This window comes from Homalodisca vitripennis, chromosome 1 (genome assembly GCF_021130785.1).
Source record: "Homalodisca vitripennis isolate AUS2020 chromosome 1, UT_GWSS_2.1, whole genome shotgun sequence".
Lineage (NCBI taxonomy): Eukaryota > Metazoa > Arthropoda > Insecta > Hemiptera > Cicadellidae > Homalodisca > Homalodisca vitripennis.
Window position 1 is genome coordinate 152,837,892 of NC_060207.1, and position 27,989 is coordinate 152,865,880.

A 27,989-nucleotide genomic window follows, 5' to 3' on the forward strand; every position below is an offset into this window, starting at 1 on the left:
ACAATAACAAAATGAAATTTATCTTAAAACATAATTTTTACCAAACCAACACTCTGTCTGTAATTACGTACTTAATACATTTGAAAACCGCGGTAAAATAAATGTATAATAAACAAGTAATTTTTAAAATATTATTTTTCTTATGATAAAAATTAAATTTATATTAACACATAATTTTTACCAAACCAACACTCTGTCTGTAATTACGTACTTAATACATTTGAAAACCGCGGTAAAATAAATGTATAATAAACAAGTAATTTTTTAAAATATTATTTTTCTTATGATAAAAATTAAATTTATCTTAAAACATAATTTTTACCAAACCAACACTCTGTCTGTAATTACGTACTTAATACATTTGAAAACCGCGGTAAAATAAATGTATAATAAACAAGTAATTTTTAAAATATATTTTTCTTATGATAAAAAATTAAAACATAATTTTTACCAAACCAACACTCTGTCTGTAATACGTACTTAATACATTTGAAAACCGCGGTAAAATAAATGTATAATAAACAAGTAATTTTTAAAATATTATTTTTCTTATGATAAAAATTAAATTTATATTAACACATAAGTTTTCACCAAACCAACACACTGTATAATTTTGTACATAATACAATTAGAGAAAAACGTTTAAAACAAGTTGTACATAACGGAGATGACTGGAGTGGGGGTGAGAGTTGAGTAACGTAAGTGTACCATCATCATTATCAGCTCCGTGGTATTACTAATCTTTAGTTAGGGAATAATAGTTGTTTTCGCACGGAAATGTACAGTTACACATTAGCAGTCAATACGTACTTGGTGCGAGTTTTATGTACTTTAATGAAGTGGTTTCCCCTAAACATACATTTTTAAGTCCGTTAGAGCGTATAGAATGCGTGGGTGGAAGTCACAACGCCAGCTGGCTCCAATTCCACGACATGGATGGGCAAGTCTGATAACGAAGCGCCGACTCTTACATCGCTAGACGATAAACTAAACTCCATTCTGCAAATTCTAGACTAGATTTCAACCGACATTAGTGACATATAACAAGAACAAAAAGACTTGGCTTCTTCGATAGAGTTTTGTCACGGTGGGATAAATGATATTACACAAATATCAGAAGTACAAGTCAAACAGTTATCAAACTGCGAAGAAGACATTGCGAATATTAAGGTAGAAAATAGTCTAGTATGGGTGAAATTAAATCAGTTTCCAGGTGAAATGTATATTCAGGAACAATATTCACACCGGATTAATTTTATAATTTGTGAAATTCCAGTGGACAAGACAGGAAACATACACTTTCCCCACCATAATTAAATTTGACAGCCGTTAACCGAAACGAGTTCTTAAATTTACGCCAGGTGAAGCGCAACCTGAGAACCTCGGTCTTGGGACATGGCAGCGAAAACTCTGTTTGCATATTAATGAATCGTTGACTCAGGCTAACAGAGAATTGCTGAGACTGGCACGGATTTTACGGTTTAAGTTTTAAGAGGTGATGATCCAATAGTTAAAGAGGATTCTTATCATCCAGCGATCGAAGTAGGCATCGTTGTTGACGCTCCGTTATCATGAGAGTCAAGACCGAATGAGGTGCCGAGCTACTGTTTTGAAAGTGCTACTTTGCTAGAACTTTATGGAGGCCTAGCAACAATTGACGGGGAACATCTTAACTATATCCAGTTTATAAATTATTAGGTTGTAGATTTATTTTATCAACATGTTTATAGAGTTTTTGAAACAAATTGTCCCAGAAACAAAAATAAACAATTACAATATGCGTTTTGGTTTACAAAATCTACTCGTATAATAAATAATATTAAACATAAGGATAAATTTCGTAGGAAGTTTAAAAATGTTTTGTAAGCAATCGGACTCTGAACATTTTAAACGTCTTAGAGCATTAGTAAAACGAGACATTAGGGAAGCTTACTGTAATTACATTCACAATTTAAAAATTATTATTGCATCACATTGTAATAAATTTTAGAACTTTGTAAAAATAATTGTTAGTCAGAAACACTTCATTAGTAACGGAATATGTTAATCGTCAGTTAAATAGCGGTAAGGAAATTACTAGTGCATTCGAACATAATTTTTGCTCAGTGTATACAAAGTATGATGTAGAATCAACGTTCGAGATGGTTTTATCCGAGCCGTCCTTGGCGAGCGGAGCGATGTTTTAGACTTAAAAATCTTAAGTCTAAAAGTACTCTGGGACCTGACCGTATTCCACAATATTTAGTTAAAGATTGTATAAATATTTTCACATAATCACTTACAGTTTTATTTTATTTAAACTTAAAAGTCAAAAATATTTCCTGAAAAGTGGAAACTAACTACAATGACTCAAAGTTTTGAGACCGGGAAAGAATTCCTGATTATCGACCGCAGGCCTGTCGCTGTACTTTCTATTATAGCGAAAGTTTTTGACGTTATTGTTCTAAACCATTATTACAATATTTTAAAATCATATTACACAAAATCAAAATGAGTTCGTTCCAGGTTCCTATCTTTAAATACGAATCTGTTCTCATTTGCAGAATATATCTCCCGTTTGGACTCGATGACTCAGACGGATGTTGTCTTTCTTGACGTGTCCAAAGATTTTGACAAGGTCGATCATTTAATTTTATTAAATAAATGCATTACTATGGAGTATACAATGGTTTGGAAACATTTTTAAAATCCTATCTATTAAATAGGAAACAAAACGTTTTTTATAAAGTTTTTGTATCAAATACTTTTTACTGTACAGTCTGGGGTACCTAATCAAACCAAGGACCATATCTATCTAAGATAATAATAAATCATATTTGTGACTAGACTGCATCAGCTAAACCTATTTTATTCGAAGACCTGAAATTCTTTAAGAATGTATCAAATCAACGAGATGCCAATAAGTTGCAACGAGATTTGGATAATGTTTTCTGGTGGGGTGAAAATAATTAAATAAAATATATTTCAAAATGTCATACTCGTATATGTAATTTTGTTTAGCAGGTAAAAAAATATCATTGAAAACAATTATTATTTGGATGGTAAATTAATCTCTAGAGTGGAATAAATTAAGGACTCGAGTGTTTATATCGATTGTAGCTTGTCACTCGATGACCCTGTAGGAAGTAGCCGAATGTTGGGTTTTATAATCAGATAAGTGGTGAATTTTAAAAACATAACGTCTGTTACATTGTATAAGACATTGGTAAGTTCGCGGTTGGAGACGGCGTGTATCGTGTGAATTCTAACTTATGAGACATTCATAAAGGCGCAATAGAAAAGTACAGAACAGATTTTAAATATAAATTAATTTAAGAGTTTTAATATTTATACGTACTCAATCCCCTACGAGGAGATTTTAAAGTCTTTTTGGAGTTCAGAGTCTAAGTCTGAGGAGGGCTGTAATGGAGCAGGTATTTTTGCAAGGTTTGGTGCGAGAGTGAGTGACTACGTCGCGTGAGTCTAGGAACGCTTTGTTTTCTAGTTCCGCGCGAAGAGAGCAGGTGCAGGTTACTGGTTGACCTGCCCTTTGTGCGTAAGGCAGCTCGCGTGTCCTCGCCTATTCTTCGGATGATGAGAATACACAATCTTATGCTTTCAGGTGGAAGTGATCTGGACGTGTTTGGTGTGTCTGATACGATATTTAGGAAGGAGTGCTCGAGGCTTCTAAAAGATCAAGGGTAGCATCATTTCTTTAGGTTTATTATTATTAGTATTTATTTATTTTTTAATTTCTATGTTGAATTTAATACTCTTAACTGTATTACCTAATTATTCATTTAATTACCTACTCATTCGTATTTATGATTTAGTTGTCTATTAATTTCATATATATATATATATATATATATATATATATATATATATATATATATATATATAGAGAGAGAGAGAGAGAGAGAGAGAGAGAGAGAGAGAGAGAGAGAGAGAGAGTACTATTTATTGTTGTTGCGTGATTTTAAATATGTATTTTTCTTGTCGGTATTCGATAAATATTTTATATAATGTTATTGTTTGCCTAGCTCTATATATTTTTCTTTTTTATTGTTATTAATGAGTGTGTCCTAAATTGAATAAGTCATGCAAGAAAATTGGAGTGAGTATGGGGGGACTGTATCTGCATAACTATGGAACCCCCTAAATATGTATTTATACTATTATTAATTGCCCCAATGTAATTGGGGGTTTTACCTGTATTGTGGCATATAAAAATTACACAAAAAAATAATGATTTTCTATAAAATTATATACTAAAATATAGAAAGTGTGTTCGAGTTTATCAATACTGTATGACAACATATTCTATATCTAGAAGTATTTTAGTTTCGTGGGGCTCCGAATTTTCATAAGGGTTCCTGAACTTATAATTAGACTACCAGATCTCAGGAGCATTAAAAGAAATTATCAGCTATAATATGACAGTTTTTTTTTAATTATAAAAGCTGCTGTTTGCTCATAGTATCTATCGCGTCATATAAGATCCTGAAGTAATGTATCTACTTTACAAGCAAGGTAAAAATAGTTCTGCAATTATTGCAATATTTCAACGGATACATTTTAAAACAAAATCTTAAGGGTGATAAAGTGTTGTTTTCAACCATGTAATAAAATTAGTTTCAGCTTAGATCATCTTCTCTTATCCCAATCAGACCTACTTTGACTGTTCATTTTATGTATGATTCTGCTATCATTAACGGGCATCACCAAATGGAACCCGTAACTTAAATCATTCGATACGTATCCATCATATCATGAGACTTTATATATTAATAATATTATAAATAAAAATGAATCGCTAATGTGTTTTTGTTTTTTTTTTTTGTATTGAGATTTTTTTAAATGTATGCTTTACAATTCAAATTTAACTTACACCTAACAGCTGTTAGGTAATGTTCGACAAATCGGTTGAAGTATCTTTAAAAATTTATATTTCATAAAGTGTTTGATCAGTAGTGTAATTTAAACAGAAAATAAAAACTTAATAATATTTAATGTTACTCCAGATTGTGCCGATGACGATTTGGGGGTGAGAGATGAGTAACGCACGTGTACCACCGGCTATGCGGTTTTACTAATCTTTAGTCGGGGAAAAATATGGTTTTCGCACGAAAAGATACAGTGTTACATATTAGCATTTCATAAGTACTTGGTGAGAATTTTATGTAGTTTAGTGAAGTGGTGTCACGTAAAAATACATTTTTAGTGCGTTGGAGCGTGTACAGTGCGCAGGGGAAAGTCACAATGCCAGCTGGTCCAAATGTCACGCGGCGCACATGAGCAAGTCTGATAACGACTCTTAGATCGCTAGACGACAAAATAACCTCAATTCTATAAAGTTTGGACTACAATTCAACTGAAATTAGTGACATAAAACAAGAACAAAAAGACTTTGCTTCTTCGATAGAATTTGCCACGGGTAGTAAAAATTATACTAAACAAACATTAGAAGTACAAGGCAAACAAATATCAACTGCGAAAGTAGACATTGCGAAGATTAATGTAGAAAATAGTCTAGTACATGTGCAATTAAAAAGTTGTACGGTGAAATCTATATTCAGGAACGATATTCATACTGGAATAATTTGATCATTTTTTGTATTCCAGAGAACAAGTCTGAAAACAAACACTTCTTATCAAGGGCATCGCTAACGCCATAGACTTACATACATACACATATGAACCTAACATTGTTGTGAGTTAATCATTTATTGTAATTTCAATAATTGTTCAAGTAGGACTTTATTTGATAAACCACGTTTCAGACTAAATTTTTATGAGGATTATAAAGATATCAATAACTAACTTTTTTGTTATCTGTTTTGGTGTGTGTGTGTGTGTGTGTGGTATATGAAAGGTCTATATATAATAATATATGCAGGAGATAGAATCTCTATTCATTTTTCACATCGACAGCTCATAATAGACCTAACAAGTCAAACCGTGAAATCGCGGCAAAAAAAAATCACATGTATTTCAAAGCAGCAGTAGGAGGGTAACGTGGGATCACTACAAAATGTTCGGCCGGCGGCGCACTGGTGGCGAGTGGCTTTGAACTGTCAACTCACCTCAACCCTTGATTATAGATCTTAAGAAGGATTTATAATAGAGGCCTCAACCCTCTACCCTCTCACTCTCACGAAGACGGTGCTGTCCAATATCCTTGAACTTGATCACAACAATATCAGCGGTAGACGTGCTTCGTTCATTTTTTACCTTTTACGCATTTTGCTTACATTTCGGGCGCACTTCCCTCACGCTGGGCACCCTCGGTGTTGTAGTCAACTATGTACTTAAATCGGTTTCGGCCTAAATAATCTAATTGGACCTACTATTCGTCTTGTGTATAAATCTGCTATCATAAATTGTCATTACCAGACGGAGCCGGTAACTTAAACCATGATAAACATATACTGTACATATACACCCATTACATACATCATTACATCATAAATGGGTATAAGTGAAAAATGAATAATGGCTGAATTTCTACTATATTGCACAAAATGACTCATTGCATGTGCAACATATCATGACACTTAATTACATATTAATAATGTTAAACAAAAATGAATCGAAAAATGTGTTGCTAATCTTGAGAAACTCGGAAACAATTCAGCTAATTTCCCTCTTTTACAATATTATTGAAATTCTAGAAAAGTATTGTGAAGAGAAATGTTAAAAAGTTAACAGGAATATTTTGAAAGTAAGAAAATCTTTTTAACTAATGCTTTATAATCAAACTGGTAACTAACAGCTGTGGACGCTTTTAGCTAAAGATCGACGAGTTGGCTGAGATATATTTAAACATTTAAATTTCATAAAATTTAAACTATACAGTGATTGATCAGTAGTGTAATTTAGATACCAAATAAAAAATGTATATTTAATTTTACTTAAGATTGCGCCAGTGACGAATTTAAAACATCTAATTCACTGTAATTACAATTTAAACACGGTTACAAACCATCCTAATGAATAGAGCTGTGAATTTTTTCGCTTAGCCACTCCAAACTGGTGGGCTTCTTTTACATTGTAACATGGCATTTTAAGAGTGGCTTATGGAAAAAGAGAGAAATCAAAACTAACATGCCGCAACGGTCCATTCTTTCCCAGACTACAGTCCGAAAAATAACAAGAATTATATAACGCAAAACTCAGGAACAATTATTTTATAATGCTGAATGGACATTAAAGGATTTCCACATTATAACAGATGTAGATAGGAAGTAGGTAAGATTTCTCCTTAGGCCGTAATAGGCTTCTCATTCCTACGAACGTAGTAGGCTATATTTTATTCATCGGGACAACAAGGCAAACAACTATGTCAGCCGAAATATTTTAGCCCTAAAGTAGATTACAAAAGCAGTAAGTAGACTTATTCTGTTAAGAAGTATATATATCTGAGTTCTACATCCTACTCTTAATAATGTTATAAAAGCAAATTGCCTTTGTTTGTTTGTATTGCTTTCAAGCGTAAACTATTCAACCGATTGTACTGAAAGTTGTACATTATCAAGGTGCCTGGTATGAGTATAGGTCTATTTTTATTTCGAAAATCCCTCCGAGCTACCCTCTACTGGTCTTTAAAGTAGCATACGTAGCAAGCGAGGCTGAGGAACTAGCGGTAGAAGTTAGCTGAAGGTATTGTCGGTAGCGATGAAAGCTGCTTGAGTCTTTTCTTCACAACAATCTACCCATTGTATGGATTTTATACCATGAACCCTTGCCCCAATTTAACACTACTACTGATGCCGCACAAGGTGTTCACTTTAGTGGCCTTTGAGCCTCTAGTAGTCGGCCCTTATGTATATAGCTGTCAGATCCCGAGTTAATACCTGTAATATTTCATTTTAAACTTTACCTAAACAGAATATCTAACATAGCATTAGAGTGTTTGTTTATGAGTAGTAGGACGATATTGAAGTCGCCAACAAACAAATGAGATGTATTTTTCGTCGGTTTATATTCGTGTACATTAATTACTTTTACTATAGTTATTCACTACTCGCTTTAACACTGTTCTGTCACACTTTGTGTATGAAAACAAACATTCAGGTAATCAAAGTAACAAATATCGTGCGTTGTAAATAATATTTAATTTAATAATATTTAATTTAATATATCTATTATGTCTTCATCGGTGAGCTTCTGCCGCTTCTATGCGCAAGCACGCGGTGGACGTCAACCGCTCAGCAGTGGTAAAAAGGAACTATTACTAATTTCGTATAGCAAAATGAGTGTAATTGTATACACAGCAAATATATTTTATCTATAAAAATACATGTCGATTTATATCCCCAAATTTTATCAGGGATAGCATGGTTTAAAATTAAAAAAAAAAATTAAATGTAAAATGCATGTTATTTAAGTACGACCAATACAAATAAACGCCCACATTTTCATATAAAAGTTAAGTATCCAACAAGACCATATTAGAATGTATGAATTTTAGGTAAAGGGTAGGGATGTGTCTTGTAGTTCTTAAGATACATATTCATTTTCCAAGCCTCTGTTGTTCTCTTTAATATGGCATAGTTTTTTTTTTTATTTCTTTTGTGTTACCAAGAGGTTCCCAAAAGTGTATATTTCGTTTAAGCTGTAGCCGTTTTTGCTGAGCATAAAATAAGAATAATATGCTCTCAGGCGGCTGTAAAACTTACAATTTTTAATATTATTGTCATTGAATATATTCTAGGAGAGTGTTTCTATTACTTCGGCTTCACAAGGAGGTACAGAAAATTTGTATTGGTAATCCCCTTTTTTGGTCATCCAAGACACGCCTATGGTCACCTAAATTTTTAAACTAAACCATGTGAGCGACGTATATTTACTGAAACAGTTATACTTGTTTGACATTATTTACCAATTGAGTGTTCATATTAAACAATCAATATAGGGTATTCCCAAATTCAAAGATGTTTTTATTTGTCCAAAATTCCTAACAGAGATCATTTTGATGAAATTCCTACCATTAATAAAGTGATATGGTTACAGTTTATTGGCGTAGATGTGGCGTTTGAAAACTAGTAAACTGTGATAATTGTCACCATTGTAATTGATTTTTAAACGTGAGATAGCCAAAATGGGTTTATTTCAGCGAGTAGTTTATCAATAATTTATAATTATTAAGTAGTAACTCAGTATATTTCATTATTATACGAGTAGCTTGTTATTTGTCCGATTCATTTATATTTTAATAAGACGTTTAAATAACGTCTTTATATTATAAAATATTCTTCACTATAATGAATTAAAATATCACAATTTTTTTGTAATAATAATTTATTGACTTGACAATGAAAGTATTACGGATCTCAGTTTAAACGCGCATCAGTAATAAGTGTATGTATGACAGAACCAGCGATCACATAAGACCAATTAAGATGGAGCAGTGGGGTTGCCCGTTGAAGTCGACTCTGGCGCGCGATGCTACAACAATGGCGGCGACCTTGGGATGATTCACCCTAGTGGCGAGCGCTCAGACTGTGTTCGCTGCTGTCTGGCAGGTTTTAGAACATGAGAAGGAAGATGAAGATCTCGACTATTTCTATGATATTGTAGGAAACACTTCAAATGTAACGACGCATATTGTGGAGTACCTTTCTGGTTTTATAGTAAGAACGTTAAGAAATAAAATAGCCTGTAGCGGGTGCCTACGGCTGTTACAGGCTAATGAGGAAACGGAATACCGGAACAGTTTGATAAGTTGTAAAAACCGAGGAGGACTTTTACAACCTTCTGAAGGTGTTGTGAAACTTTGTTTGTTATGTGAAACAGAAGTAAAGTTGCGTATTAATAAAGGCGACGTGACAACTGTGAAAAAACTAGAGGACAGAATGGTACATTCAGTGTTACGAAAGTGTATCGGTGTAAATCTGTTCCCAGGAGGGCATTGTTTTGAACAAGATCCTGGGGTAAATCACCTTATATTAGTTAAAAAAGCTATTTGTAAATAATACTTCAAAGTGCGACTACATCACCACTGCAAAAATGTCAGTGCCCTATTACACAAAAGCAGAATACGCAGTCATTTATTAAAAACTGTAACATTTTTAGGACAGTAGAGAGGTACGTTTTATTGTAAGCTTTGGATATTTATGTTTCTAATTTTCATATTGTAATTTCCATGATATTAAATACATTATTTATAAACATAATAAGTCTATGTCTAGTGGTTTACTTTATTGTACCTTATATTGCCTCAAGTTTAGTTAATATTTAATTGCACAAAATGACAGTTTCTATTTAAATGAAATGATAAGCGAATGGCTTATAAATGGGGTTTAAAAATGTTTAACATATTAAAAATAATTAATTACATTTAAATGAATTTTAAATTAACGATATGTTGAGTTTTAATTTAAGAGCCGAGAGTGGCCTGGAGTGTAGGCGATCTGTTTTAGGTCGGGCGATGCGGTCAGGGTTTCGCCTATATTCTGCCGATAATATCAGGAAAACGACTGGTCTTAGAAAAAAAAGTTTCGAATGAAAAAAATAATTCAACTCTTTATCTCAAACTTTCCCGCTTACAAAACTTTCCTGTCCTAAAAACAAAAAAAATTCCTCACAGACCGACTTTTTCATGTTACGATTTCAAATGTGTATAAAACTTTTAAAGTTTTTTGCTCATTAAAATTATATAGAGATCAAAACTGGTAATTTGAGTTGCGCCATTGGAATCGGTGTTTTATGAGATATACGTACACCAAATTTGAACATTTTGGCTTAATCCTAAGTGGGCTAGGTGGCGATTTATTTATGCGCGCGCACTGCAATTTTTAAGCTTCTCTGGACGGCGTTTGGCGTTTCTAGATGCTCTCAAGATGGCCGCCACTGGCTTCAACACCAGTAATGTTGTAGGAATAGGAGTGCTCCATCTATTGGTCTTATGTGATCGCTGGACAGAACAGATGCATCGCCTGGAAGATATTTCACGGCCTCGGTTAGACAAGGAGTCTGCCAAACCTCGCACCAGATCGCACCGCCATATCTATTGTATGATTGTAGCCAAGCAGGTGTGAACCCAAACTACCCCCACACTCCCCACCGCTACTACAGTTCGAGGACTGTAAAACAAAACCCTAGAAATCCGAGAGAAAAGGATAACATATTTCAGAGCATTAAGACACTACAGGGAGCAAGGACGGCCAATAATTTATTTAGATGAGTCCTATACACCATCGTCCCACGTATCTAACCAAACTTGGTCTAATGGCTCAAATAGAGGGTTACTCGTTCAGATTTACAAGGACGAGAAACTGATAACTATTTATGCGGGTGGGGAGTTCGTGTCTAATACTTTTAGCTGTTGGAAGTAATCAACCAAAGTGGGGACTACCGCGACAACGTGAATGGGGTAATATTTGTGAATTTGGTGAAGGAAAAAGTGTTGCCGAATTTAGAACAAAATTTACTACGAATCGTCGATTACGCGCCCTACCACAAGAAACAAATTGATAAGGCTCCTATTAAGTTAATTTGTGTCGAAATCAAAGGTTATGTAGCTAAAAGGAATACATCATATATATGTCTCAAGCTAAAGCCAAGTACCAAGTATAGGCGCAGAAGAGTGGTCAGTAAACTGCATGCAAGTGGAGAAAATCGAAAAGGACTTTGAAGCCGCAGAACCCCAGATTGACAATATTATAGAATCTTATCTATTATTGTAATATTACTATAAATAAGTTCGTTTGGAGTGGAAAAATGTTAGTTTTTAGAATTTATGTTGCCGAGTTATGAAGGTTTGAGTAAACATTATAAATTTACATTCTTTTGTAGCATTTGTAACATAATCCTATTGAACTTTTATTTGAAGTAATTATATAAATATGTACATTAAATAATGTTAATCACAGCATTAATCTTTTTCAGTACTAAAAAAAGTATCTCCTCAACCTCTTTTATGAGCACTAAGCTGGGGGGAGTAGGCGGTTTCAGTAGCAACAGTACGAATTTTTTAATGTAAAGCCTCTATTACATGATACCATATATGATTTTATAACTCAGAAACATATCCAAATGTATGTAAATCTGTGTAGTATTTTTGTAGTAAAGCTATACGGAATATTACAAAAATATATAATGAATCTTAGTTCAAGCAATACATTTTTTTAACTAGGTTAACATTTTTGTTCTTTTTTCTATGTTTATGTAGAAACGATTTATTTTTAGCTGAGCATTTGTGAAGCCTATGACTCTAGGAGCTAGACATCACTTCTGTCTGTCTCCATGATATCTCGAGAACAAAGTGACGTACAGTCTTAAAATTTTGCATGAAGCTTCTTCATTGCTATATAGAGACATCGAGTATAATAATGGTGAATGTCACTCCATGGGATTTGGCATTAGCATACATTGATCTTAATGTTAACCATGATGAGAAAATAACAGAATAACTCAATTTAAAATCATTTACATTTTAAGATTGGCACTTTAAAGTAATATTTTACTTTTGGCTGCATTATTATAATACACCATGTTTAAGCGTGAATAAATGAATGTATGATAAATCAAATTTGCTTCATTTTGTACATGTTATAATTTAAAAAGTGTTCATATTCCTACATTTATTGCTGAAAAACAAATAATTATAAATATCTCCTAAATTGTAGAATAATTTATCACCAAACACTTGTAAAGATGCAGAATATGGCCTTACACTTTATGAATATGGAAAATGGCCATGGCACGAAAACAGTTAAAATTATTTCTACTTGTTACAGACCAACATTCAAGAGTCAACTTACGTTGCACAAAACACACTCTTTGTTTTTTGTGAAAATGGCAGAGAATGTTTATTATGAAAGTAAAATAAGTCACCCATACTAGTTTTGGTAGAGGTTGAAACAGGAGGGTGCAAAAAGTGTCAAAGTACCAAATAATAAATTTTTCCTTCGGTGTTATTTTTTATTTTATGCAATTATACAAGTGATGAACAGAAATTGTTGGTGGAAAACTACCATTTACAGTCAAATAGTCAATATTTGTCTCGTTGGGTGATGCTGATTTAATTTTCATTTATTTTTATGTTAGATATAATCAGGAAACACGGAAGAAAATATACATATTATAACGAACAATACTATTAAACTTTGAATTATAATTACTGATGGGAGATATACCCAACTAATTTAAAACTCCAAACTGGGCCACTAGTTAACACTATCTTGCAGACATTAACAATAAATTACTATTAGGTCGACAATGGCGTCACTGCATTGTGAATCATTGAAATCATGAGATCATTCTCTGTTCCTTATATTACAATGACAATTTCATCACATTGTGCTAATAAACAGATTTGAAATTTGTGTTTGATTTTAAACTTTTTTACATGTGTCTTAAGAATTATAAGTATTACATTGTGACATTGACATATCTTAACTTATGATTGGGCTTGATTGAAACTTGGACAAATTTTGGATTACTAGTTACATTATATTATTATTCTTATACGTTTTATAAAAGTACCTCATCTAAACATGTTTTAATTTTTTGTCCAATCTATAAGTTTTTCTTAACTTTAGGAAACATTTTTGAGATTATAACACTTAGATAAATATAAATTAATTTGTGGTAACATTTAATATAACCTGTTATTTAATATACCTTGTCCCATACCATTTTTATACTGTGTGGTCTATAGATGTATTTTAAATTTTAGGAGATGATTTTGGAACCATGATCACACTATTGCTTAGACAAGTTAAATTAGATTAATAGGCAATACACGGTACCACCTATAGTTCAAGTATTTCAGGATGGCCACTCAAAACCTCTTTTCAAATTCCCGGTTTTCCCGGTAAAAAATTTCCAATCGTCTAATCTATTTCAAACCGTATTTAACCCTTACGCCAAGTGCAACGATGACGTTTTATCAGCACTACCAGTATTTGCAATAAATGCCACAAAGCTGTGGTGCTCTCGCATTTCGTCGCTAGCAATATGCGAGAAATTCTGTGACGATTTATCTCTATCGCCTATTTTAAGCTCCTTAGTTTTTATCTCTGTGTCTTTCGATGTGTCGACATAACATTGTGAATACCTAATAACTTTCCTTTCTGTGATGTTTAGAAAATACATGTATTCAATTCGTAAATACAAAGATAAAAAATAAATACCAACAAAGCGCTAACAAGGGGCAGACTGCAGCCCAGTATTACGGGTCAGAGGTCTAGTGGTGGACGAACTTTCGGTACGAGACAATGATTTCGCCGGTACACAAGGTCGGTTCAGTACAACCAACAAATAAAGAAACAGTGCAGACTCAGTCACTTAGTTACCTGTAGTTAGATTACAGACAAGAACTACGAAACAACAAGACATAAAGATCCTCATGCACGTTGGACTATTTCGTTTGAACAGTTAGAATCGTCTGAACGATCGTCACGTGTGCGTAAAAATCGTTCCTGTAAATAGTTGACCGGAGAACTGACGGGATTTCCAGCCGTCGTCCAACAAATGCCGCTCTGACGACGAAAACTGATGAGCTTGGCTGATTCGATCGGCTGGCCGTCTGCTGTTTGTAGACTGGCAACAACATTAAGTTGTGTTTACACTGGCAAGTAAAGTTTCGAGAGAATTTGCATAACTACTGTAGCATAATGTGAACAATATAATCAATTTTACTCACTAGCACTGTCGCAAGTGTACAGTTGTATCGTTGTTTGTTCCGGGAGTTAAGACGAAGTCTGTTCACACACGATAGTGATGTGTCGGCAATTTTTATAATTTTAATTTTAATAGCCGACACTGTTCTTCAGTTCTTGTAACCAACTGTCCGGCACTGGTTGTGGCAGCGCTCGCGAGAGCTCTTGTGCCCGTTTAGACTAGCGATGTTTAGTTGGACACAAAACTGTACCGTTAGTTAGTTAGATTTTATATAATGTAACATTTCACAACCTAGTCAGCCAGTACAATTTAATATTTTTTTTTATCCAATGTTCCGGAACTAAATTATCGGCGGAGTACTGTAACTACCTAATTGGCACGCGTATGAATATTTTATTCTAACCCTTTGTAGCAGCCCAACTACGTGACCGATTTGACCTCGCGCGCCATGTCCGTAAGTAAAATTTATCTTTCCGTATTATTAAATTAGCCCTTTGATGACAAACATATAAAAATGAATGTAACGTAAAGTTGTAAATAGTAAAGTAACTTACCCTTGAAGATCTTTTATTTGCTTGATTGAAATAGATACAAGTTGTGGCGTCGTCCTTCTGACGAGCACATGGTAGTCATAAGTTTTTGTCTCATTAAATGGTTAATACCGTCGCGAATTTGTTTTAGGCGAGCTCACGTATTATTTGAGTAGATGGCTACCACTTTCATAACTTCTACTCCTCTTCTAGTAATTACCGACTAGAAATAACCCTTCTTAGACTACAGCTTCAATGTCTCGTGCCAAGACGCCGACGCCCGGGTTGTGAGTCTACATATTGCGAAGGGAAGTAAAATCTTAAAGTTTTATAAAGTAAAATATCGTAGGCATAATTCCATAGAACATTGGATATTTTAGGCCCACCTATCAGATATACATTTTTAGTTCTTGTACTCTAATTGGCAGCAACGTGGCAAGGCATACATTTAATTTACCAACTAAAAGTGGTGCTTGTAAGTTTCACTAATTAAATTGAACTTATAAGTAAACTTTGCAATTCGAGTATTTATTACTACGACCTCAGAAGTCACCACCCCCATGTGTTATCGTCATTCGGTACAAAACTTGCGCTATTTTTTGCAGGTGTAAACGTAGTTAAGTCGAGATTTGGATGTGACCGTGATATCAAAACATAACATCACTTCCATTATTTTAACCTTTGTAATTTTATGACAATCGGAGCGTGTGTGAGGAGCAATCGTTCATAGACCAACCGAGGCCTCGGCCGCGATACGAGCGGTTAGCGGTGAGCGGTGAGCGCTAGATTGGAACTTAAAGTTTAATGTTTGTGTTGTACATATGGGGAACACCCGACACTAGCTATCGCATACGTTAGCAGCAGGGCAATACCACACGATGGCGCTTATCCGCCGCCAATTCTAAACATTAAATGTTTCTCCTGCCGCTCAACCCTCAGCTCAGTCGTCAATGCTGTGCAACAGGACGCAAACCCGTTAGTTCTCGACGTTACTTGTTGCAACTAATCACTACTTTCTTCCCCAAAAGGTATCTTATTAAGCTTTGTATAAATCCAACTGACATTCTGGTGTACTCAAAAACCCGGGTGCACCTCTTATTAAACCGTCAAACATTATATTATTCAACGAACCGAACTCTGAAGCCTGTTTATAACACTGTACATTTTAGGCCTGTGCTATCTATCTAACACACGTCTTACCAAAACACTATTTTCCCTAAAGAATAAGAATTGGACAACTTCGTCTGGAGACCCCACTTCGGCGACTGAATAATACTTAAGTACAAAAACCCCGTTTGTATCGCGGTTAGGCCCCTACGTACCGCTCTGCCGCGTTGCCGCTTAAAAGAGTACCACTCGTTTAGTCCCGAAGTCAGAAACAAACGGTCGGCCGATTTTAAATTTTCCAATGTATTGTTACGTTTTTTTGGGGGGGGGAGGGGGGGATAAAGGAGACTTGCCACGGCACAGGAGTAGAACTAACTACTCACTACACTAGTGGAGGTAACCTTAGATCAACCGGCGTCAGATGTAGCTCACGAACATATGTCGATCTTTATTCACAATTTCACGAGCCACGTCGCGTAAAATACGATGTTTCGTGATTAATCGGTTCTTGATTCAAGAAGCTGTCAAATTAGGTCTTGATTTTTATAAGTTCTTGGAGACGGAAAACTTATTTTTGAAATTTTCCCGGTTCTAAGAAAAATTCCCGGAGTTTTCCCGGTCCATTAAATTCCCGGTTTTTAAGGTCGAGTGGCCACCCTGTATTTATTACCTGTACAATACCCTACAGCTTAAATTTCTCTTACTCTAAATGCCTACATTTTTTATAGGACAAATACTAATCTAATTTTACTAAATTTATGTTAAATAAGGGCAATTCCAAAATAAAATCCATCTCAATTAGACTAAAGGCCAAACCGTAAACAACTTAGTTTTCAACTCTTTATCAAATAAGTCCTTGTATTTGAGATTTGGCTTTATTCTGAGCTACTTGGGCACTTTTTGTTATTCTTCCTTGGATGTTTTCATTCAATGGTTGTACTTATCTGAATTTAATAAAAATTTGTTACAAGCTACTACTGGACTTCTTGTCCTATCATTTCAAATGTTCATCCTCTATGGGTTCACTGACATTTTTTTAATTTGTAATGGACATTTCTAGATGTTTCTTTAAATTATTATGCTGAACCAAATAAAATCACAGTTTTGGAAATATATGGTACTCTTTAAATTCAAGTAGCTAGAGTTCAATAATTTGAAATGAACCCTATATTCCTTCAAAGGTTATTTATTTTGAAGGTTTTTTATTATTTATTGCATAGTTATACATGTACTCCGAAAAAAATTAAGCCAATCAACATTACTTAAGTGCCTTGAAATGTCACACAATTAAAACTTTTTCTTAAGTAGATCCATGAGTTTTTAAATTTTGTAGGATATTTTTGGCAAATGTATTCCACAACTATATCAATATGAATGAAATTCAAATTTTTGAAAAATCTTCTTTTTCATCTACCACATGTCCACATAATGAATGATATTTTGTGTTATATAATGTCTGTAAACATGTTTGCAATTTTATAGAATCTTTATTCATATTTTTATTTTAGTATTTAAAAATATATTATAAAGTCATGTTTTGTTAAACCCATTGATCTAGTTGATTTTTCCAAGGAGTGTGGACCAAAACTAGCAATTAATTTGACAGAAAATATAGCCAGTGGCCAAGTGGTCTAAGGCATCTTTGGGTCTGAATTAGAGATTCAATTCCTGTTCAAGACAGTTGCATATCAGTACTGGACTGTACCAACTCTCCCTCTTGCTCTGTTTGATAATATCTTCACTTGCTTAGTGGGTCATAAGGATGTACAGAATATGGCTAAAAAAAGGATCAGCATCTCCTTTTTACAGAAAATGTGCTTAAAGTTTACAACTTATCAGTTATAAGTTATTATAACTAAGCTCTTTTTTAGTTTATTATATATTTTTATTTTATTTGTATACCAAAATTATTACTAAATCAACAATTGTGTATACATTCCTAGTCCACAAATATGATTTTAAATAGTTATTAAAAATAGAAGATATAATTAAAATGTTTAGAGGAATCTACCAAGTGTAACTTTTTACTCATTTCGCATAGGACATAGATTTTGTAGCATTCACTACCACTTTTGGTAAAAATAAAAAAAATAAATAAAAATTTCACCCCACTATTAAAGATCCGACAAGGACTTATTGAAATTCTGTCACTGTCCACCAGTCTGTACATTAACTCTTGATAGAAAAGTCCAACAAACTTGAAACTTGAAAGAGAGGTTCCTCTTGGCACTAGGAAGAATCCTCTTAATTAAAGGGTCAAAAAGTAAAAGGGCAGCCCGTCTCTCTGTCTCTCCCTATGTGCACTACCTCTTTTGTTATGGTCTGTCAGGTCCTTTGATACTCCATTGTATCCTATATTTTTATTACTTACAAAACTTGCCTTGACATTTCACAATATAACAAATTAACTTTGCTTACGTTCTACAGCAAAACAAATAGCAGTCACAAATATTTTACAACTGTCGTTAACAACTTGCAGTAATATTGTAGGCAGAGAAGACTGGAATTTTAGGCGTAACACAACGTAAGTAGCACAAAAATAGCACTAGAAATCAAAAATTGCACTGAGGTTTATCCTGTTCCGGTCTAAACTATCAGTGCAAAGGTAACGGTTGTTACACTAGACCAACAGAGTTAATGAAATTGAAATTTACTGAACTATCTACTATTCTTTGATAGTTTATTGCTTGGCATCTCTGAGATAGTGATGTATTATCACATGGAACAAGCACCGCCTGTAGTTCTGTAATTATTCTCATGTTTATGTTTATTACTTAGTTAGTTATTCTCACTTAAATAGATATAAAATGTTAACAAAATGTGCTGCTTTTCAAATTTGCTGAGTTTAAAAACCTTGAATTTTTGTTATTTGTAGATAATCTTGATTTTTGTGACTTTCAAAATTAATCATTACAAAATAAATTATGCTGTCTAATTTATAGTACAGTACAATGTTCCATTCTTTGATATTTAAACATTTCATGTTTCACAATTTTGAATTTTTTGCTATTGATTTTTTAAACTATATACTGTAGGCCTAGATTGATATTAAAGAAGGACATCTACGAGAATATTTGTCACACAAGTTTACCTGCTCACAATAATTGATACTGCATTTGTTTAGAAAATTTTAGCACTAGTATTCCCGTATAACTTTTTTAAGGATGTAAATCCATTTGACAAAATATAAATTTCAAAAAGCAAAGTAATTGATGGATAAAAGTAATAATAAGGTATAGATTTTTATTAATAAGAATAAAATTTATTCTTATTATAAAAATTATAAAAATCCCTATTTAATAGTCAAATTTAAAAATTTCAATATGCTGGAGTAAAACAAAAATTAGTGACTGTGTAACATTATACACTTAAAACTAGCAGTAATTATGTATTGCCACAAATTAAATGTTTATTTGAATAACCGAAACATAAAACATAGTACAATAATGTCTCATGAAAATCTAAAAACTACCCATAAACCTATATACATGGCTAGAAAACACAACAAACTATAAATCAAATCTAAATAAACAAGCTTCACCTGCACTAAGTAAAACTAGTAAACAAAACATGCATACAGAATACAACACAGACATCCACTCTCAACAAATACTGAGAGCAGATACACATGTGTGACTAATTGTCTTTTAACACAGACTAATGTTGCAAACACATGTGAACTTCTGTTACCAACATATTATAACCAACATGCACTGTTTTATCTCCTTTCAATATATTTTTATAGCTTTTAGAGTCATAGACATGAGTGTTTAGTAATCAAATCAAAACACATTTATTTACAGAATCATTATAAATAAAAAGAATAGCATGATATTCCATACAAATGAAATCTACAAATTTTTCTCTTAATGATTAGACATTTATATTTAAATCACAATTTAATGTCTCTCATGTGCCTTATGTACTGACTATTTTAGACTAATTTTAGATTTTCTCAGAGTAACATAAAAATCTACCAATCCCCAATTAAATTTCTACAATATTGCTAATCATTTGCAGCAACTTTAAAATTGTATTAACGAGTTGACTATAATTGACACCTTATGGCTCTAGAAGTTTCATTCATCATTAGCCGCCATGGATTATAATCCTACAATGAAAATGATGTCAGGTTCACATGAGTTTGATGATACCACATTACCAACACATAGTAAATATTAATTTTTAATTTTAAGTTTATACAACTAATCAATATAAAAGAAGTGACCACTTACAGGAGTCCCAGTCATGGTGAAAGTTTTACCACTGCCAGTTTGACCGTAGGCGAACACGCAAGCATTGTAACCCTCAAACGCTGCATCCACCACATCCTTGCCAAGGTCTCCAAACACCTTTATAACACAGTAATGTAAATAACTTACAATATATAGAGATTTCAGTCACTATCCTGGTTTGCCACTGCCTGTCTGGGTATAGGTGAAAATACAAGTATTGCATCCCATGACTGCTGCTTCCACCACCTTCATGTCAAGGTCTCCAAACACCTTTATAACACAGTAATATAAATGGTGTACGATATATAGAAATTTCAGTCACTATCCTAGTTTGCCATTGCCTGTCTGGGTATAGGTGAAAATACAAGTATTACATCCCATGAGTGCTGCTTCCACCACCTTCCTGCCAAGGTCTCCAAACACCTTTATAACACAGTAATGTAAATGATGTTCCAAATATAAAGATTTCAGTCACTATCCTGGTTTGCCACTGTTTGTCAGCGCATAGGTGAAAACACAAGCATTGCATCCACCACCTTCCTGCCAACGTCTCCAAACACCTTTATAACACAGTAATGTAAATGATGTACAATATATAAAGATTTCAGTCACTATCCTGGTTTGCCACTGTTTGTCAGCGCATAGGTGAAAACACAAGCATTGCATCCACCACCTTCCTGCCAACGTCTCCAAAGACCTTTATAACACAGTAATGTAAATGATGTACAATATATAAAGATTTCAGTCACTATCCTGGTTTGCCACTGTTTGTCAGCACATAGGTGAAAACACAAGCATTGCATCCACCACCTTCCTGCCAACGTCTCCAAAGACCTTTATAACACAGTAATGTAAATGATGTACAATATATAAAGATTTCAGTCACTATCCTGGTTTGCCACTGTTTGTCAGGGCATAGGTGAAAACACAAGCATTGCATCCACCACATTCCTGCCAAGGTCTTCATACACCTTTATAACAGTAATGTAAGAGGCTTACAATCTATAGAGATGTCAGTTACAACATGATATGTCCCTGGCACTGTACTCATAGACAAACACATAAGTATAGTAGTAACACTCAAGCACTGCATCCACCACATCCTTCCCAAAGTCTTCAAACACCTGTATAATAGACTAATGTAAAAGGTTTAGTATATATAAAGATGTCAGTCACTATCATGGTTTACCACTGCCGGTCTGACCATAGTCAAACACACAGGAATTGTAGCCCCGAGCTCTGCTTCATCTCATCCTTTACAAGGTCTCCTAACACCTTTATAACACAGTAATGTAAAAGGATTAAATTTTTAGAGGTGTCAGTCACTATCTTTTTGTCCAGGCACTCCTCTTATAAACAAACACTTAAGTATAGTAGCTCTTGTACATCACATCCACCATATACTTCTCAATGTTTCTATTTAAATAAACAATTGTCATCATAAAAATAAGCCACATTTCTTCAATTGTAATTGCTGGAAAACACTATGTGCTAGAAATTAGTTTAGTAGTAATGTATAAATTGTACTTTAATTTGGCCACAATCATTAATATGACATTTCTGAAATGCGTGAATTGTTGTGGTGGCTCAAGCTCTGATTCTTACTACAGTACCAAAAACTAAACAGTGTCATGACACCGATAACAGTGTAAATTTAGAATTAAACAAAGTTTTAATTGTACAACTACAACTGATATTAAAAGACAATTGGAACAAATTTGGTATTCTGATCAAATTTTATATTTGTTCACCTAAATATTTACACAAATTATATATCAAACCAAAATAAATAAAAAAAATTAAAATGTAAAGAAGAAAATAAAGTTTTGCAATGTGCACTATTTAAGGCTGGCAATTGTATTTGTTACAAAATCGAATTCTATACTCTACATCAATGTTTACAATATTTTAAGAAACCACTTTTAATAACAAAAATTACCTAAAATATTTCTATAGCCAATGGTTATAGTTCATTTAAAATTTAAAAATAATAAAATTATGTAAAGTAACTAATGTTATAGTTAATTATTGGTATTTGGTTACATACAAAAACAAGTCAATATTTAAAGATAAATTTGGAAAAATAAAGTATAATTTTTTCAATTTATATCCTGACAAAATATTACCAACAAATTAGAATATTGAGATATTCTGATTTGAATGTGAAGAGATTTCGTCATAAGAAGTTAAACTGAAACTGGCAGTGCCAGTTACATACATCTTACACAGTTGTATAAAGATTGGATTATAGTACAGCTGCGACTGACTGAAACTTAACCAATGAGCAATCAGTATGAATTCTTTATGATAGATTGCCAACTTTTTGTAGTATAACGTCTTCTTTATTAAAATTGTTTTTTTTTTCATGATTATTGCTAAAGTTTTTTCTTATTATGTACTATCAATGTTTCAATGTTTAGGATAACTTAAAATGTAGTCTGTCATGATAATGCAAAAACCTAAGGACCACGATTTATATCACACTTCCTGTAAAATAAAACTATTTACTTAAATAAGTAAGAGTACAATGCTTAAATTATTTATCCTCACAGTTTAACAAATAGCCGAACAAAAAAGGAATCTCACCAGACAATTTTATTTTATAGGCAAGAAGACCCTGACATCCACACAAGATCATATTACATATAGAAAAGAAGCATGCTGACCATAGTTCATTTTACTTAAATTACTGATTTTTCCCTCTGATTCCTTTATGAGGTACATATGTTACTGAACTCAAGCAAAATATTTTAAATTGAAATAACAGGGAATGGAGGAAAAAATACATAATGAATGCTAACAACAGTTAACATTTTATGACTATTACTATAAAATATCTATTTTAGATTAACTATTTGGCCTCTAATTGGTCCTACTATTTTTTAAATCTTGATCATTCAAAAATTAAATTAATGTAAACCCCTTAATCAAATAAAAGGATGTTTGGATAAAATTATCAGCAAGTAAACAAGTTACATATTACTGAGTTTTCAAAAGAAACCTATGTTCCAAATTTAAAGTTAATCAGTTTAAAAACTGTTGCACTAAAAATACCCATTGTATTACTTGAAAGCCATTGGACAAATCATTCATTGCAGAAACAACTCTCCACTGAGCCTTAGCAAAAACTGTTGACGTATACTTGATGTAGCATTTGGGAACATGAATGTTTTAAATGAAGACTTATGACACTTTCATCAATGTCTGAACTGTGTCACTACAAAAACAGTTACTTCCAGCCACTTGCATTTTATGTTTCTGTTCCCGCACCCATTACTTAGTATGAACATAACTCAAGAAACATCAGATTGCATTGCTCCAAACTGTACCACCAACAAATGTTAAAACTATGCCAGATTGTAATAGAAATGTTAAACTGATACTAATTTGTTGTATCAAATAATCAAGTAAAATTGCTTATGGCCACTGAGATGTAACTATAACATAACTATTTGTAACTATAAAATGTAATTATTTTGGATAATCCAGAATTCAGTAAAAAAAGGATTTTATCCCAATTACATCAAATTATTGGGCCTCAACTTTAGAAAGGGCAGGGTATAGCAATCCTGGCCTTGGTTGGCATTTTATTTAATCCTAACCTGAAGGTGGGGCTTCTCACGTGATAATGTTACAATCAAAAAAACCTTCACATGAGGGCAACACTCCCGTTACTGTATGTGAACTATGAACACCAGCTGGACCAGTTGGAAAGTTTTTCAGCTCAGAGAGCGTACAGAGCATTCTATTTCAACTGAGATGGATTACCTGCTCCTGAGAAGCGAAGTGGGGGTTCTGCTGATCATATGACCAGTACGAGTGGTCAAATGTGAAGTCTTTGAACTGATCTGTGCTCTGAAACACAATACATGCCTATATTAGAAACCATTTTACAAAAGGGTATAAAAGACTATTAGCTCACAGACTATTAATAATTGTAAAAAATATTCTTTTGGTAATAGGCCAGAATTTTACTGGCGACACTGTTAGTCTACTTTATTAGTACTGACAGAAAAATTAATAACAAAGATAAATTGTGCTGAAACAAAAAAACAGTTAAATAAAGAATAAAGAACAATAGGATTTTGTCTATTTACACGAAGCCGATGGCGTAGTGTAGCGGGTACGGCGGTTATCGCAAGATAACCAGATCAAGCAATATCGAGCGTGGTTGCTGCTTGGATGGGTGACCACTGAGCGATCCTGTCCTTGCAAGCAGCTCGCCTGCCCGGCCATAGGTGGTGGTTCGGAAGTCACCTTTAAGCCGTTGGTCCCCAGGTTAAGTATTAGAGAGGGCTTCTTAGCCCTAACTTCGCCTGGTAAAATTGGACATTCTATACTTTTTACTTTTTTTAAATTTTTAAACCAAATAAGTAACTGATTTAATTATTCGAGTGCCAAGATGAAAAATTCTGCCACCAGCCATAGATGCTAGAAATGCTACAGTGCTACAGTGACCAACATTTTGTCACAAGCAGTCACTACAAATGCAACGGTAATTCCTTGCCACCACTTATATTTTAAAACTTCTTTGAGTATATCTCTCCTCACTTAAATGTTTAGTCATACTATTGTGTAACTATAATATGCATACCCAAAGCGGTGTGGTATATTCACGTTCTAGTAAACAGGTAAGCACCAATACTTGCTATTACCTACCATAGTTGCCCTCAGAATACAACTGTAATTAATGTTGCAATAAATGGCACTTTAAAATATTTTGCGTTTACCTCCATATGATATGTTACATATAAAAATAGAAACATATCAAGAAACACAAGTATATGTTTAATTTGATAACTATTTTGTCATAACTAGAAAATAAGACCCTGTGGCTACAAATATGAAGTAAATAAACACTAATAAAATAGCAAAAGGCTGTGGTTAAGTCAAATCATGATATTGAATATTCATATACTCTGAAATGTGACAAAACCAAGTGACACAACGGAAGAGTAGTTAACTTAATTTAATCAGGGAAATCAACCTTAGATGTGTTGAGCAATCAGTTGTTTTTGTTGGATTAATTTGTTGTAATTTCAGTGACAGCTTTTTCAGACAAGTTTCTTGGAGACACATTTTTTTTAATAGTACATCAATTTACAGGAAATTACAGGCATTTAAAGGAGGCAATTGAGAAGTTTTGTAACCAGACCCAAATAAAATCAGCAGAAGATAAGAATGTTTTATTTTAACAATTTGTATATGAGTCACAGCTTCAGTGATTGACATATCATGGGAAGTATCTTATTTTAAAGTTAAAACTATCATGCTAAATGCACTTTTAGTTTTTGCAATTCTGTTACCACTTATTTAAAAAATCTCAAAATGTTTGACTTACTTTTAAGTACTAAAAAATAAGTTATCAAGAAGAACTCAAAAGCATTTTAATTAGTATTAATTATATAATTCAAATTATGCACCTTCAATAATATTATAACCCAAAATAAAGATGCAAAAGGTTTTGCCATTAGATATATAAGACGAAGTTGCTACCTCACTTTTACAATGAATTTGTTTACTGTTATAAAACCTGTTGGGCCTCTTGACCATGGTGCTGGGTAAGTCACAACACAACAAACCCATCTTAGTTGTCTTTTGACAGAAGTACTATATATATTCTTGATCAGGACAAAAGACAAAATCAACTATGGAACAAACATACTAGACCAGAATAAATTACAATGACCATAAATATATACTTGATTGTGGAAACAAGGTAAACTCAACATTGGCGTCAGAAATATAATTCACTTGAACCAGAAGTGCTCATACGCGTGCACAATTTAAGAAATTGCAGGCAAAGTCACAGATAACTGCTAGGCAGTTTTAATTTTTAGGACACTATTTATTTATAATTTACTTTAACTGCACACTAATACAATTTACATAAACTACAACAACTTACACATGTAAGCCAACATCAATAATAAAAACACTTATAAATGATTTATAATGATTGACGTCTTATTTTTGAGTGAATATCAATTAAGTGAAATCAAAAAAAATGTGTGGTGAAACATAAAATATAGAAATGGAGGTAGGGAGCAAGCCATGCGCTACAAAATAGTTGCAAATGAATTAATTACTGCTCCATCTAGTAGATCACTAACAGCAACAGACAGGTGAAACTTCCTGCCTGTGTTGATTCAGTAACTAGGTACTCCCAATTCGCTTTCTACTTTCATATCACCTTAAGTTACACATCCACCTTAGGTGGATGTTTCTGTTCAATTCAATCAATGTAAATCATTGAAAGTTGTTTTAATGTTACGTTTTTCCATTTCAAATCTATTCTAAAATACAGATCTAATAAGATTCCATAACGGTAAGTAAGCAAAAGAGACACATAGTAGTAGGGTTCACCATAAATCTTCACATGTTACTAGCTGAGGGGATGCTAACCTATTAAAATTTTTTTTAGTTTGAAAGTTTATCAATTCTGGCTGTATTATTTAACTTTCTACTATTGTTAATTACTAGCATGGGATTGATAAGGCTTTTTAAACTAACAAAACTACCAAATCTAGCAAATATTTTGAGTGTGCCTTCAGGTGCTGAAAATCCTACAAGACCTCACTTCAAATATCTGAACTAAACTTAACTTTGATAAGCTAACCTTACTAAATGAATATTCCATTATCATCTTTTCTACATCCAAACAAACTATATCAAAGTTAAAAAAGAGCCAAAATCAAAATGTGTCAGAATCTGAAAATTTAATAATTATCACAACGGAATAATACTAGTGTATTACAATTTGATACACACTTTGAATGTCTAGTTATTTAGTTTTAATTTTTCACATGAACAAGCCAAGGTTTTCATTTAATATGGATATTTTTAATTCAGCATCTGCATTAAAACTACAGATTTTCATTTAGTGTTTGTATTTTTTTACAGCAGCACCTGAAAATACAATACAGATGTTTTATTTCTGCCACAACAAATTCCTTGTCTGCAATGCAAACAACAAGATGGTAAAGAAGCAGACCGGCCAGCCAGCCTTGGGTAAGGCACGACACCCGATATTTATGAAATCAGAGCCATGGTCAGTCGTCTGTGCCCAGATCACTGAATATAGACTTCTACCGAAGTTACGCTTTTATGTTATTTCTTTCATCTTACTTTTGCTATGCGATCGATTACACCTTCTCATGTGCATACTTTTCATCTGCAAGTAAGACCCACTGGACGAGTTCTGCTGCACACACCCATTCACTGATACTGATACTCAGTTGAAGAGATATTCAACTCATTTGTCATCTCTTATGTAGTACAGTTGATATGCGATTGATTACACCTTCTCAAGTACAAATACTTCTTGTTGGAAGTGACACCCGTTCACCGGCAAGTCCAATTGCCTGTGTCCAGACAAATGAAACTGACACTCACTACAACGTTTCATGTATTCATTTTCTACCTGTTTGATAATGCAGTTCGGTATATGATTGGTTACATCTTTTCATATATAAATATATTTCACTAAATTTGAGACCAATTCACC

The 27,989-nt window shown here is 33.3% G+C and overlaps 1 protein-coding gene across 1 annotated transcript in view; it reads right to left on the reverse strand.

The window, feature by feature from the left end:
- LOC124373969 (kinesin-like protein Klp98A) overlaps positions 1–27,989 on the reverse strand; it is a 114,273-nt gene that overhangs the window by 60,133 nt on the left and 26,151 nt on the right. The window contains exons 3-4 of the mRNA XM_046832280.1: positions 24,251–24,337; positions 20,483–20,599 (exon numbers count right to left, since the gene is read on the reverse strand). Coding sequence (XP_046688236.1) covers positions 20,483–20,599; positions 24,251–24,337 — 204 coding nt within the window. The remainder of the gene's footprint in view (positions 1–20,482; positions 20,600–24,250; positions 24,338–27,989) is intronic.